This window comes from Lissotriton vulgaris, chromosome 2_1, assembly GCF_964263255.1.
Source record: "Lissotriton vulgaris chromosome 2_1, aLisVul1.2, whole genome shotgun sequence".
NCBI classification, from domain to species: domain Eukaryota; kingdom Metazoa; phylum Chordata; class Amphibia; order Caudata; family Salamandridae; genus Lissotriton; species Lissotriton vulgaris.
This window is the reverse complement of record NC_141687.1, coordinates 1,546,081,096-1,546,095,554: the sequence shown is the minus strand read 5'-3', so window position 1 is coordinate 1,546,095,554 and position 14,459 is coordinate 1,546,081,096. Positions and strand designations below refer to the sequence as shown.

The 14,459-nt window shown below is 49.5% G+C and overlaps 1 protein-coding gene and 1 long non-coding RNA gene across 3 annotated transcripts in view; one reads left to right on the top strand and one right to left on the bottom strand.

Annotated features, from left to right (window-relative positions):
- PARP9 (poly(ADP-ribose) polymerase family member 9) overlaps nt 1–14,459 on the top strand; it is a 614,444-nt gene that overhangs the window by 465,650 nt on the left and 134,335 nt on the right. The window contains exon 8 of the mRNA XM_086957420.1: nt 8,279–8,424. Coding sequence (XP_086813546.1) covers nt 8,279–8,424 — 146 coding nt within the window. The remainder of the gene's footprint in view (nt 1–8,278; nt 8,425–14,459) is intronic.
- LOC147732879 (uncharacterized) overlaps nt 1–14,459 on the bottom strand; it is a 140,429-nt gene that overhangs the window by 19,005 nt on the left and 106,965 nt on the right. The gene's annotated exons all lie outside the window — the stretch shown is intronic.

Below are 14,459 nucleotides of genomic sequence, written 5' to 3'. Positions count from 1 at the left end.
ACTGTTTGCATCTGTTTTTTGCACACGTGTACCACTTTAGGTCATCCTCCCATATCCACCTAAACCGCCATCCCATCATGAATCCCATCGGCAAGCACACATATAAAATAAACTACCCATCCACTCTCACCAAAAAAAGCCGCTAAACGCTTTAAACACAACTTCCTGAGGTCCCACCATGAAACCCCCTTTGCCGACACCTACTTCTCACCGGTCAATGGATCCCTGAACACCGATATCATCTTCCACACCACACGCAGAGCTCAATGGAGAAAAACGTTCCTCACCTTACTCACCGTCTCCACCTCCAGGAAATCCGCCCATGGCCTAACTCTATCCATCACACCATCCCAACTCTTCCCAGGCAGAGCCACCATTACTATTTACAATAACGGGATGGTCCTATCTCAATCCACAGACAGGAACTTGGAACTACTAGACAACCTGTTCCCCACTTTCAAAGAGCACCTCTCCAATCCGCGGACCAACACTCATATTTCCCTCAGTCCTACCACCCCTGACTTCACAGCTCCCACCACCCACAACCCTTCTAACCTAGCTCAGCACCAGGTAGCTACTACACACTCATCATTCAGAGACACACCTACCACCCCTGACTTCTCAGCTCCCACCCACAACCCTTCTACCCCAGTTCAACACCAGGTAGCGACCACTCACGCTTCAAAGACAGACACAGATATTTCCCCCTCATACACCACTCGCACCCCCACTCCTCCTACCGGCCCTCGGACCTCCACGCATACCATTACCACTCCTCTCTCCCATGACATCACAGCCGACATTAACACTCCTCTCACCCCTGACATCACAGCTCCCACCCACAACACATCTAACCTAGTTCTGCACCAGTACGACACGCACAACGACAAATCCCACCCTTTATCCCCCCCATTCTCAGTCCCCACTTCGCTCTAACTAACTACGCAGAACACACCTCCTCTCTTAATTTAACTCCCCCTCCCCACAACAGGACCTTCTCCAATCCCATTTCCCCACCCACTCTCAGCCCCCATTACCCTTCCTGCACTCCCATCTCCACTAACATACACCCATCCTCCACTTTGATCTCTCCGCCCACCACCAATGCCCTCACTCATACCACCAACCTCCTCCCTACCTCATCCACACTCCTCCCGCCCAAACCCTCTCTCCTCCCTAAGACCATCTCGTACACCAACACAACGGAGCCCTGCACCAACACCAGCCCACTCCCCCACCTGCACGCCAATTCCCTGGTCAATCATTCACCTTTGACTTCCACCCCCACCTCCAACACATACCCCACGTTGGACAAGATTATGGCCACCCTCATCCAGATCAAAGGAGACATGCACATCCTCAAAGAACTACTCTCCACACACCCCATACACCCCTCACCCACCTCCACCTCCCCTCCCAACATGTCCCCTACCCTTCCGATTGACTCTCTCACTCAACACTCCACACACCGGACTTCAATCCCTGTTCGTAATCGCAACAACCGCCCTCATCGCCCCTGCAACCCCTTCATCAACACTCCCCACACTGGACTTCAATCCCTGCTAGCAATCGCAACAACCGCCCTCGTCGCCCCTGCAACCCTCTTTCGGACCTCAATACACTCACTCTCTTCCGCTCCTACGACCCAGCCCCCCAAAAGCACACATCCACTACACACCTCACCATTCCCACGATACACCCAAATCCCCTTAGACCCCTCACACTAAACAGCAGAATCTCCATCCCCAATAACCTTAGAAAAGTCCCTCTCTCTCTAGAACCCTCTACCGCCCTCAACACACCCAGTCTCAAATGCACTCTCCTCAACTGCAGATCGGCCTCGAAACATTCAGCCGCCATCGCTGATCTCCTCTTAACGCTGGACCTTGACCTAATTATTCTGACTGAAACCTGGCTAACTGAAGCCTCGTCACCTATAATGGACATTCTGGTTCCACCCAATTACCACATCATTTGACTTGACAGGTCAGGCAAAATAGGTGGTGGAATCGCATGCATCTACAGGAACAACCTCTCCGTTCTGAAAGGCAAATCCACCTCCCTATCAGCCCCAACATCCTGTGAATACATCTGCCTCGACATTATTAGTGGGGGCAAACCGATATGCTCTCTACACAGCATTTACCACCCACCCAGAGACAACCTCACCTTTTCCCAACAAATCATGGATATGATCTCAACCAACTCGGGACGGCAGCTCACCCAAATATACCTTGGCGACTTCAACCTCCACTGGAACGATCGCAATGACGCAGTGGTAAATAGTCTTAAAAATTTCCTCAATGCCCTTGACCTCACCCAAATATGCAACAGCCCGACCCACGAGAAAGGCTCTATCCTCGACCTTATCATCTCCAAAGAGGACTCTATTCAACTCGAGTCCATCCAACCCTGTGACTGGTCAGATTATCATATTGTCACATTCTTCATCAATGTAAAAGTTAAATCTAACCCGGTTCAATCCTCCAAGCCCAAAGTCTGGAAAAGAGACCTGAAAAAACTCAACCCAAGCTCTCTGCCTCCTAACAGCTGCAATCTCCTACTCCCACCGACCGGCGCTAAGGACGTTCAATCCCTGACTGACCACTACCTCAACGCTATGACCTTAATAATTAATGAGGCTGCACCTATGCAGCTAAAAAGAGTCTCTACTAAAATCTCCAATCAATGGTACGACGGAAGTCTCAATGAGGATAGACGAGACATGCGAATGGCAGAACGCACCTGGAGATCAGCTCCCTCTGCACTGCACCTAAAAACTCTGAAGAAAAAGAGAAACGCCTATTTCAGGAAAATAAAACGCTCAAAACTAGACTTCTAAAGCATCCAGCTCGACCAAGCAAAAAACCGTCCGAGAAAACTGTTTGAGCTAATCAGAACACAATCCAAGGAACAACCCCAACCACTCAGCACTGTGCGCGAAGCTCCCTCCTGTGAAGACTTCTCCGCTTTCTTTATCCAAAAAACTGGCAACATAAAGAGCGAGCTCCTCATTGACGCTAGCCTCTACTCCAAACCCCACTGCACAGCACCCATTGTACCAAAAAACAATGCTACATGGTCAACCTTTGGCACCTACTCTGAAGAAGAAATTGGCAAACTGCTCAGCACCTTGAAACCATCCAATCACCTCACAGACCCCCTTCCTGCTAACGCTGTAAAAGACTTTACCCCTTTGCTTCTCCCACTCTGGACTAAAATTATCAACAGCTCACTTCAACAAGGAACCATACCAGACTCCCTCTAAGTTGGACAAGTCACACCTTTACTAAAGAAACCTACAGCCGACCCCTCTGATCTGAACAATTACCGTCCCATCACTAATATCCCCACTCTCGCCAAACTGCTGGAAAAATGCGCACAACTACAATTGACTAAACACATTAAACAGTTTGATCTCCTCAACCCTCATCTATCAGGCTTCCGAGCAGGACACAGTACAGAAACTGCTATGACTCACATAATTGACGACGCACTTCAAATGCTAGACCAAAACGACAACTGCCTCCTCATCCTGCTTGATCTCTCTTCAGCATTCGACACCGTTAAACATGAGAATCTACTTTAACTACTAAACACAAGAATGGGTTTATCTGGAACTGTTCTCAAGTGGTTCACTTCCTTTCTACACAACAGGTCGCAGAAATTCAAGATCAACAACCTGATGTCCTCGCCAATACCTGTAACGCTGGGCGTCCCCCAAAGATCCTCCCTATCCCCAACTCTGTTCAACCTAGTTATGGAACCTCTCACCACCTCGCAACAGGCATCCAATTTACACTTTCACATGTACGCCGATGACACCCAACTTTATCTCAAATTACAATCCCCCAAAGACATTTTGCTCCTGAACTCAACGATCAGAAGCACCCAATCCTGGCTGGCCGATAATCATCTCAAACTCAATGCTCTGAAAACAGAGTTCCTTCTGATCTCACCTCCAGCGAAGATCTCCACCACTCAAATTTGGCTTAAACACATAACCGCACTCAATGTCCAGCCCACCATCGTGGACTCAGCAAAATCTTTAGGCATAACCCTCGACACCAATCTCAACACGCAGCAACATATCAGCAAGGCAAATAAGGGAGCGAACTTCCAAATCAATACCCTGAGGAAACTTAAACCTTTCCTCCCAGCCAAAGACTTCCAAACCGCAGTACAAGCACTAGTCATCCCTCGAATAGAATATGGCAGCGTCGCCCTCTGCGGACTCCCCCTAACTACTACCGCACCCCTAAGAGCTTCTCTAAACGCTGCAGCGAGGCTCATCACTGGGTCAAAAAAGCACTCACATATTTCCCCTGACTTGAAATCCCTGAACTGGCTGCCTTTTGAAGCCAGAATACATCTGAAAATCGCCTGCATGACTCACAAAGCGGTACACCTGAACTCTCCCGGCTACCTCACTCAGAAGCTGACATTTTCTGGCGGCGCTAGAAACACTAGAGGCACAAACAATCTTCTGCTGAAACCTCGTAGATTCCGGAAGGAAAAAATCTATAAACGCTCCTTCTCAGGAATGGCACCCAGGATCTGGATTTCACTCCCTCCCGAAACCAGGCTCATCTCCTCCACTACACTCTTTAAGAAAGAAGTAAAAGCTATCCTCATGGCAAAATACACCTGAACTATTAATTCGGACTCTTTAAAGAATTTGCACCGATCTGTACTACTTATCTGACCCCGTTGCTTATTTGTATTACTTGTATTATTGATTTACATGATTGTACTGTTTGCTCTTCTGACTTACCTGTTTGACTATGCTCCCTCATGTACCCCTTCTGTGTAAAGCGCTCTGATATCTGCAAAGTTCTTGTCCGCGCTATATAAAACTTTCAAAATAAATAAATAAAATAAAATAAACACCATGCCGCCTGCCATCTACCGTCACCAAAGAAAGCTCATGGACCCTTCGCCTGTTGTAACTGCAACCGCGCCTTCACCCAAGCCAACATACCAGCTTCTCTCGCCATCCAGCCGACCAACAGCGCACCCGAACTACTAAACTGCATCTTCAATGTGCCGTCCCTCCACAAACACGCCTCAAGACTTCTTTAACGCCACCTCTCCTGACATCGCTTTCTTCACGGAAACCTGTACTAACACCTGCTCTCGACATAGCCCTCCCCAACGGCTACAAAATCACCTGCAAGGACCGCCCGATTGCCCAGGAGGAGGCATCGGTATCATCCATAAGAACACCATATGATTGACCACACATTCTGACGCCTCAACAAAGACCATGGAACACCTCCAGTTACGACCACCCTCGTCCATAGGCCTTCACCCCCTCCACCCTGGCCCACAAGCGCCCTTCTCTGACGCCATCGTAGACCTCATCGCACCCCAGACTCTTGCATCCACCGACTACATCCTACTTGAAGACCTCAACTTCCACATGTGCAACCCCAGCGACCAGAACCCCGCCTCCCTACTGGAGAACCTTGCCAACATCGGACTCAAGCAGCTAGTCACCACACAGCTGGACACCACAAGATCAGGCAGATCTACAACAGCTTCAACACCCTAGATCCTGCTACTTCATCAGCCACCTCTACACACATCCACACCGCACCCCAACAAACCATGCTCTGCTGGACCCCACTCAGAACAGTCACACTCAAGACCAGGAAGAGCAACCACTCAGGAGCCCAGTCGGATCCTTGCCCACACCACATCTTCCACAAAGCAGTTGCCGCCATCGCACCCCAGCTTTGCCGCACCATCAAAATTGCCACCTTCCCCAATGACTAGAAACATGCAGAGATCAACTCTGCTAAAGAAACTGTCCTCCGACCCGACTGACCATAAGAACTTCGGACCAATCTTCCTCCTCCTCTTCCCAGCCATCAAGAAGGCCATCAAAGACCAATTCTCTGCCTTCCTAGAAGCAAACTACGCCCTGGACACTTCCCAATCCAGCTTCCGAAGCAACCAAAGCACGGAGCCCACTCTCCTAGCCGCCACCGAAGACATCCGCTCCCTCTTCAACAGGGGCGAGACAGCAGCCCTCATCCTACTGGACGTTTCGGCCACCTTCTACACCATCTCCCACCACACCCTAATCATGAGACTCCACGATGCCGGCATACACAACAAGACACTGGCCTTGATCCACTCGTTCCTCACCAGCCAGACTCAGCGAGCCAGACTATCCCTGTTGCTCTCAGAACCTACAGAGATCAGCTACGGAGTGCCACAGGGTTCCTCCCTGAGCCCTACCCTCGTCTACATGACACCCCCCCTAGCAACTATCGTCAGAAGCCACAGACTAAACATTGTCTACTTTTCTGACAACACCAAGCTGAACCTCTTACTCACTAACAAGCCCAAAACCGCCAGAACAGACCTACACAGCAGAATGAAGGACAGTGCTACCTGGATGAAAGGTATCTGCCTCAAACTCAACTCGAACAAGACCGAGTACTCATCCTGGGACCCACCCCGATAACCTGGGACGACTCTTGGTGACCAGCCGCTCTGGGATCCCCTCCTACCCCTACTGGCCATGCACCCAACCTCAACATCATACTAGACTCGTTGCTCACAATGAACCACCAAATCAACGCACTTTCTTCAGCATGCTTCCACACGCTCCACCTGCTTTGTAAGACATTCAGCAGGATCCCCACAGTATCCAGAAATATGGTCCTACACGCACTCATCACCAGCAGATTCGACTACTGTAACACACTATACGCCGGAGTCACCCAGAAACAGCTCAAGAAACTACAGAACATCCAAAATGCAGCAGCCAGACTGGTCCTCGCAGCCACATCACACAACACCTCCGACAATTCCGCTGGCTCCCAGTCAACTAGCAAATCACCTTCAAGCTCCTCTCACCTGCCTACAAAGCTCTCTACAATGAAGGACCAGCATACCAGAGCCATCGTCTCGCATTCCACATACCCGCCAGACAACTCCATTCCACCCAACTCGCCCTAGCCTCCGTCCCCAGGATCCACAAGACCAGAACCAGAGGAAGATCCTTCTCCTACCTTGCCGCCAAGACCTGAGACACCCTGCCCCTCCACCTCAGGCAATCCACGTGGCTGACCTAATTCAAGAAGGAACTCAAGACCTGGCTCTTCGAATGATCCTACTCCCAGAACGACCAGCAGACACCCTCTCCCCCTATCCCTCCCCATCCCTCTCCCCCCGAGCGTCTTAAGAGCCTCACGGGTGAGTAGCCGTACTATAGAAGCCCCTGGTTGATTGGTTGATCCATGCCCTTATTGTGGAGAAACGAATAGTAAAAAGACACTGGCTGATGAAATGAAGACAGTAGGCCCCTGTTCTGTTTGGTGGGATCCACTATAAAAACAAAACAGCACAGCTCAATTTGTGTGTATAGCAATGACTGCCTCCTAGAGGTCCTGATGGATGTGACTAACAAATGTCCCATACCCTTCAATTCAGAACATGTTATGCAGTTTAGGAGTGCCTATTGAATGCATAAAAAAAGTATGGTGGTCGTCTGAATATGCAAGAAGTCCTAGGATACATATAGTCAGATTTTCGTTTGTACTTTTTATGTGTTAATGACTGGGTAGACGCAGCAGTGCTGTTGTGGTTGAAACAAATAATAGCCTGGTGACAGATTTACCTTTATAAGTTGGGATAGCAACTTGTTATACAAGATTCATATATTATTTGTACTTTTGTATGTTTTCATGTATTAAAGACTGAGTTTAGTGCTGAATATGCTTAAATATACAACATTGGTGTAGGTTGCTGAAATTCATAAAAATTGAGAGAATACAATGCCGTTGAAACAGAGCTTGTAATAAACAACAAAGGAAGCATAACATCATGGCACCTTCTTCCCTAGCTCATTTTCCTTTCTTTCCACTCTCCTGTTCCACCTCAGGGCTTCGAATCAGCTTTGTGAGGCTGTAAGTGGTAAGCAAATGATGTTTACATGTCCTTAAAATTGTCTTGCGTATGTAAGGCGAATACTCCATTGGTATGAGGACATAACATTAAGGCTAGGAAGAAGTGCACTCACATTTTATGATGCTCGATAAGTGACTAAATCCTTCAGCAGTTTAAGCAAACACTAGAGTGTATATGAAAGCTAATTTCTTAATGGAACAGTTATGTGGTTGTCGATGAGTGTCACTACTACAAATATGTATTAGACTAGGAAGGAACGGTGAAATTTAGATCTTAACATTCATTGCTTTTAATTTGTTGGTGACTACTTTACTGAGTTGAAACAAGCCGTAATTGTACTTTTCCTTTCATGTAGATCTCCCAAATAAGGAATATGGCCTAAATAGAGAAAACTTCACACTTCCTGAAGCTAGTGACATTAAAAAGGCCATCAACTCTAATCAACAACAATATAAAGATAAAGAAAAGGAATTTGAAAAGGCAGGTCTTCTCATTGTTAAGGTAAGAGTGTCTTCTGAGGCTTCTTTTTGTAGCTCCATAACTCTTTTCTTACTTTTTTTTCTACAGCACAGAGATCATGTATCGGATAGAGATTTCTAGCTGCAAATTTCTTCCCTTCAAAAAATCTCTAGGCGTCAGACTGGATCTGTACATTTTTAACAAGCAGTACCCCTGCGCGCTGGTAGGTTGTGTTGTTCTGTTCCATGTGGCATTGTTCACACAGGAACGTATGTGTGCGGTACCTGTATAGGTGGCGCCACAGCACACTGACGTCAGTTCTTTTCTTTCTGTGCTAGTTAGCGCAGATCCGGAGGAGAGCTACCTCTTAATACATTTTTGACAAACGGTTTGCAACTTTTTGTTGAGTCTTCTTAAGGTTTTTCTCCTGGATGTCCTCTCGGAAGGTCGGCTCTAAGTGCTACAGTGCCTGTCACCACTCTTCGTCAGTGACTGACCCGCATCTTGCATTGCTTTGGGACCTCGAGCCGACCACGATCCTAAGGCCTGATCCAGTTGCCAAACCATGAACCCGAAGGCCTTGAGGGATCAATCCCTCAAGTTCCCAGCGGCTCAAGGTGCCATGCCTCGATAAGCCAGATCCCGGTCGAGAGGAAGGTTTCGAGAGTGGTCGCGAAGTCTGAGATCCTCGTTGCACTCAAAGTCATCGGGCCATTAGGGTAAGTCCCACCACAGGAAGAAGTCGAAGAGATCTTTGACTTCACCCCATCTGTCGGATGACTAGGTGAGGGAGCATTAACATTCGAGGCCTGGCTCTGTGGTAGAGCCAGCACCTGGGTCGACTCCACATCTCCCCATGTTTCTGGGAGCCGAAGCAACCCTTGCTCAACTAAGAGTTTTATGAGGCTTTACACCTCATATTTAGGTGGTGAGTTCCCTCTGAAGCGCCTTCGGGCCCTGTGGGTTCAGGAGAGGCCCCTACTGTATCCACGCCGGTGGCTTCAGCCGCGGCGGCAGTCGGGCTTCTTGGATCCACAGATAGATCCGGACAGGCATCGGTTGTACCACCTCGACCTTCCCTAGTGTTAATCCCGATGCCAACGCTCCAGGCACTGCTGTACCAGGTCTGATTCCCAACTCCCAAACAGAGTCAGAGGGCCATCGTCTGATTCTGGTGCCAATTTTTAACCAGGCCGGAGCCATATACTTATGGGCTAGGACTCGGGGAGGAGTCCCTTGGCCCTGCACATTACCAGCCTTAAGATGCAAACCTGGACTGGTGTGAGAATTTGACAAACGCCAGCAGACTTGATACCTCTCCAGATAATCAATCAGCGTTTATATAGTACAGCACTTTCACTCCAATGAGTATCTGAGACCTCTGGAAGTGACGTCTCCACCAAAGAGCCAGCTCTTGCGTTATCGGTGTACTGGGGAGGGTGGGGCGCTGAGTGGTGGGATGAGTGAAACAGCGAGAAGAGGGAAGAAACTAGCAGACATAGGCAAAATAAAGGTCAGAAATTAGCAAAAGGATACAAATAAAAGATCAGAAACTAGCAGAAAGAGGCAAAATAGAGGTCAGAAACAAGCGGAAAGAGGCAAAATAAAGATCAGAAATGAGTAGAAAGAAGCAAATGTACGTTAGAAACTAGCAGCAAGAGGCAAAATAGAGGTTAGGAATGATCAGAAAAAGGCAAAATAAATGTCAGAAGTGAGCAGAAAAGAAGGCCGAATAACAAGCAGAAAATGAGCAGAGGAGGCACAAACCAAAGGCAGCAGAGTGTAGCGTACTGCGGCCAAGCTGGACAGGAGAACTGTCACAGGGGGAGCTGGCATGAGGACCTGCTCCATGGGGTTGCACTGCGTCCTCCATTAAGTAGGTCCTGGCGGGAGGGGAGGGTGGGGAGCTGGGTGGCAGGAGGACGAAAACTAAAAGTCAGAAATAAGAAGATAGGCAAAATAAAAGTCAGAAACAAGCCAAAAGAGGCAAAACAGAGGTCAGAAAGGAACAGAAAGAGGTCAAATTAAGTTCAGAAATAAACAGATAGAGGCACAAAAGAGGTCAGGAAAGAGGCAAAATGAAGGTCAGAAAACGAGCAGAAAGAGAAAAAATTAGGTCAGAAACCAGAAGAAATTAAGGCAGAAAACGAGCATAGAGGCACAAAATGAAGGCAGCAGTAGCAGACTGTGGGTAAGCTGGACATGAAAACTTTCGCAGGGGGAGCTGGCACAAGGACGATACTGGCATACTTTCTCCCCCTACCGTGGCTCATGGCTGTCAAGGAGGGAGCAACATTTGCAGTGGCGGTGAGGAAGACGGCAGAGTTCCTGGACCTTAGCTTGGTGGCAGTCAAGACGAATGTCTTGACAAACGTGCTTCACCCCCCTCAGGTCCGCTTATCTTTTTAATGAAGCTCTTAATGACTTTGTACTTGGGACTTGGTCCAAGCACAGCACAGGGGCTCCTGTGAGCGAGCCGATTGCCCGCTGCCATTGCCCCGCCCCAGGGGACTCCAACTTTCTCACGCAACTCCCTACTCCAGAAATGTAATGTAAAAATGATTTGTAGAGCGCTGCGTTCACCGGACGGTTTCTTGGCGCTGATCACTAACCCATGAAGAGGCAGAGAGGGGAGAAAGGAGAGCATTATGTATAGACACCACGGAAAAGGTGAGTTTTTAGGAGAGACCGAAAGTGAAGGTAAGAAGAGGAGAGTCTGAGGTCTAGAGGTAGAGAGTTCCATAGTGAGGGGGCCAGGAAGGAGAATCTAAGGCCTCCGTGCTTTTTTCGCCTGAACCTAGGTGTCTGGAGAAGGGCGTGATGGGAGGAGCGGAGGTGTCTGGGGGGGGCGTACGGATGAAGAAGAGAGGAGATGAAAGAGGGGCCGATGCCAGCCAGGGATTTATGGGTTAGGCATCCAAGTTTGAACTTGCAGCGTTCCGACACAGGAAGCCAATGAAGGGCTTTAAGGAGGGGACGGACGTGGTGATGTTTTGGCTGACGGTAGATGAGACGGGCAGCCTGATTCTGGATTAACTGAAGTCTCTTTATTTGGTATTGCGGAATGCCTGCGTATAGGGTGTTGGCGTAGTCAATCCGGGAGATGACTAGCGCCAGCAGCGCCAAGGTGAGAGCTTCAGTGGTCAGGAAGTGAGCTATTTTCCGGATTTTTCTGAGCTGGTGGAAGCAGGAGGATACTGTGGCACTGATCTGATGGTTCATGGAAAGATCTTGTGAAATGTAGACCCCTAGGCTTTTTACTTTTTCGGTGGGACTAGGAGGGGGGCCGAGGGAAAGGGGCCAAAAGGTGGAGTTCCATGGGTTGGCTGAGCCTCCGACAAGAACGAGCTCCGTCTTGTCGGGGTTGAGCTTAAGGTGGTGAGCGCCCATCCAGTCACTGAAAGCCTGGTGGTCCAAGCCTCCACTTCACACTTAAATCCTGGTGCATTCCCAAGCGAAGCACCAGATCGGGAATTCAAGAGGCTAGACAACTTAGTCAAAAAGCTGTTTTCCTCCCCACAGCCTGGCACTGTGGTGCATTAACACCGCGTGGCTTTTGGACCACTATTCCCACTCTCTGTGGAATATGGTTGCATAGGTGCTGCCAAGCTGGCCATCCATTGAGGAGCTCCGGCAAGGAGCTCCTCGACAGGGATTGCCCTTTTGGCTTAAAATCCCCCTCACTCACCGTAATTTCCCCCGTAACTCACAGAGGACTTCGAAAAGATATGACCGATGCCCGGTGGAGTTGCTTGGTTCGGCTAAAGAGGAGTCTGGCCCGGGTTTCTCCCGCAGCCAACACCTACCCAGCCGGACATCGGGGCAAGGCTTCCATCGTCCCGCTGCTGCTATTTTCCGCCTCTGCTACTGCCCTCAGAGCGAATCACCACGGACTGCTAAGGCGTGACCAGCCTTGGCGCAGCTCTGACAACATCGGATGGCGGCGGATTGACCCGGGACGAGTTTCCACACTTCAGGGACATCGAGACGACATGGCCGATGCCCAGTGAAGCCGCTTGGTTCGGGTATTGAGGAGTCCAGAGTGGATCCTCCCGCGGCCATCACCTACCCAGCTGGACATCGGGACATGGCATTCCTCGTCCCGCGGCTGCTGTTTTTTCCCCTCTGCTGCCTCCCTCGTAACAAATACCCGCAGATGCCTGATGTTTGGACTAGCCTTGGCGCAGCTCTTTCATCATCAGAAGGCTCCAGATGGCGGCGGACTGATCAGGGACGAGATTCCACTTACCCGGACCGTCCCTTTACCCCCTTGGTCGCCAGGAACTGCCTGCCCGACGCTTAACCACCTGCAGCATTTACTGGGTCGAATGTGAGTGCCACGGCGCTGTTTGATCCGATGGTCCCGCGTTCCCACCTGCAGTCTGCCGACCCGGACAACTTGTTCTCCCAATTCCTCGCTGCTGCCTCCCCCATTGTTGGCTGTCTACTTAGATGTACTCCGCCTTGATTCCATAGTCTGTGACCTGAGAGTCCTTTTCCAGGTAGGGGGTGCAGGAGCTACGCCCGGCAGATTGTCAACACCGATGCGCCTGTTGTCCGGAGCCTCTACAGGCTTCTTCTCCCTTCCTCTGCCTTTGACTCTCGAACTGTGTACCCTCCTTTGAATTCTTTTCTTTTTGCTCTTAATTCATGCTCCCGGATTTGCATCTTGGACTTTTTGTCTTTTTGCCCCGCCCGCAATTTTGTTGCTGATCACCGCTGACCTCCTGGACCTGGACCCTCCATCTTGTTGAACTTATGTCCTTTACTCCTTTCTCACCCTGATGATAATCAAACGTATTTCTCCCTCTGTCTGATCTGCCTTACTCCATCCCCTCCTCCTGGCTCCCTCCTATCCCCGCACCCTCTCTCATAACACCACTTTTGTCCCCCTCTACCTTCTCTCCCCCCTTTGAATTTTTCCACTATCCTTGTTTATTCCGCGCAACTCTGTCTTTAAATTACTGTACCTTGACCTTATGCTAATCGTTATCATTCCTTATCTCTTGAGTCGAACGTTTTTCTATCTCCGCCCTTTCTGCCTTTACCACCTCCCCCCTCAGGTTCCTTCAGAAATTCACCCCCAGTCACAGATCTGGGTTGAATCCATCATCATTCTTTAGCTTACTTTGCCACCTCAGTTCAGACCCAGCTATAAGCAAATCATTCTTGACCCTGTGCCTCATGGGAGCAGTCTGGCCTGAACTTCCAAGCCAGGTCTTCCCTGACCCAGAAACAAACATCCTGGGACTGGTTTCTGGGTAACACCATTCATCAGCCAGGCTAGCTTGAATCCAGTGGCAAAGTGAGCAAGAGACCCACGTCTGGGCATACCCTGCCAACTTAGGGCGAACAAAGCAAACACAAGGAGATGATGGACGGAGCGCTGAAACGTTTCAGACACTCACCCCCAGTCACAGATCTGGTTTGAATCCATCATCATTCTTTAGCTCACTTTGCCACCTCTGTTCAGACCCAGCTATATGCAAATCATTCTTGACCCTGTGCCTCATTGGAACAGTCCAGCCTGAACTTCCAAGCCAGTGGGAGGGGTATGCCCAGACGTGGGTCCCGTGCTCTCCATGCCACTGGAGTCAAGCTATCCTGGCTGATGAGGGCTGAAAGCCCGAAACCAGTCCTAGGACGTTTTTTTCCAGTCCAGGGAGGACCTGGCCTGGCAGTTCGGGCTGCACTATTACCAATTGGGCGCAGGGTCAAGACTGATTTGCATATGGCTGGGTCCAAACTGGAATGGCATGGTGAGCAAAAAAAACGATGGATTTAGGCCCCGATCTCTGTACTGGGGTGAATGAATGACATTGTTCTGCATTCTGTCCATCAATTGTTCTTTTTGTATTCTTTCCATCATGGGCACCCAATGGGGGCAGAATCCACCATCACCTGCCCAACTAGTGGTCTGGAACATTAGACCAGTGGGTTTTGCAGATCGTCCAAAGGGGCCACCTGCTTATTACAGAAGACCATCTATCACTTCTCTAGCAGGAAGTGACAGCTCTCTTGACCAAGGGAGCCATATAGAGGGTGCTGATACCAGAAGTAGGTAATGTTTGCTATTC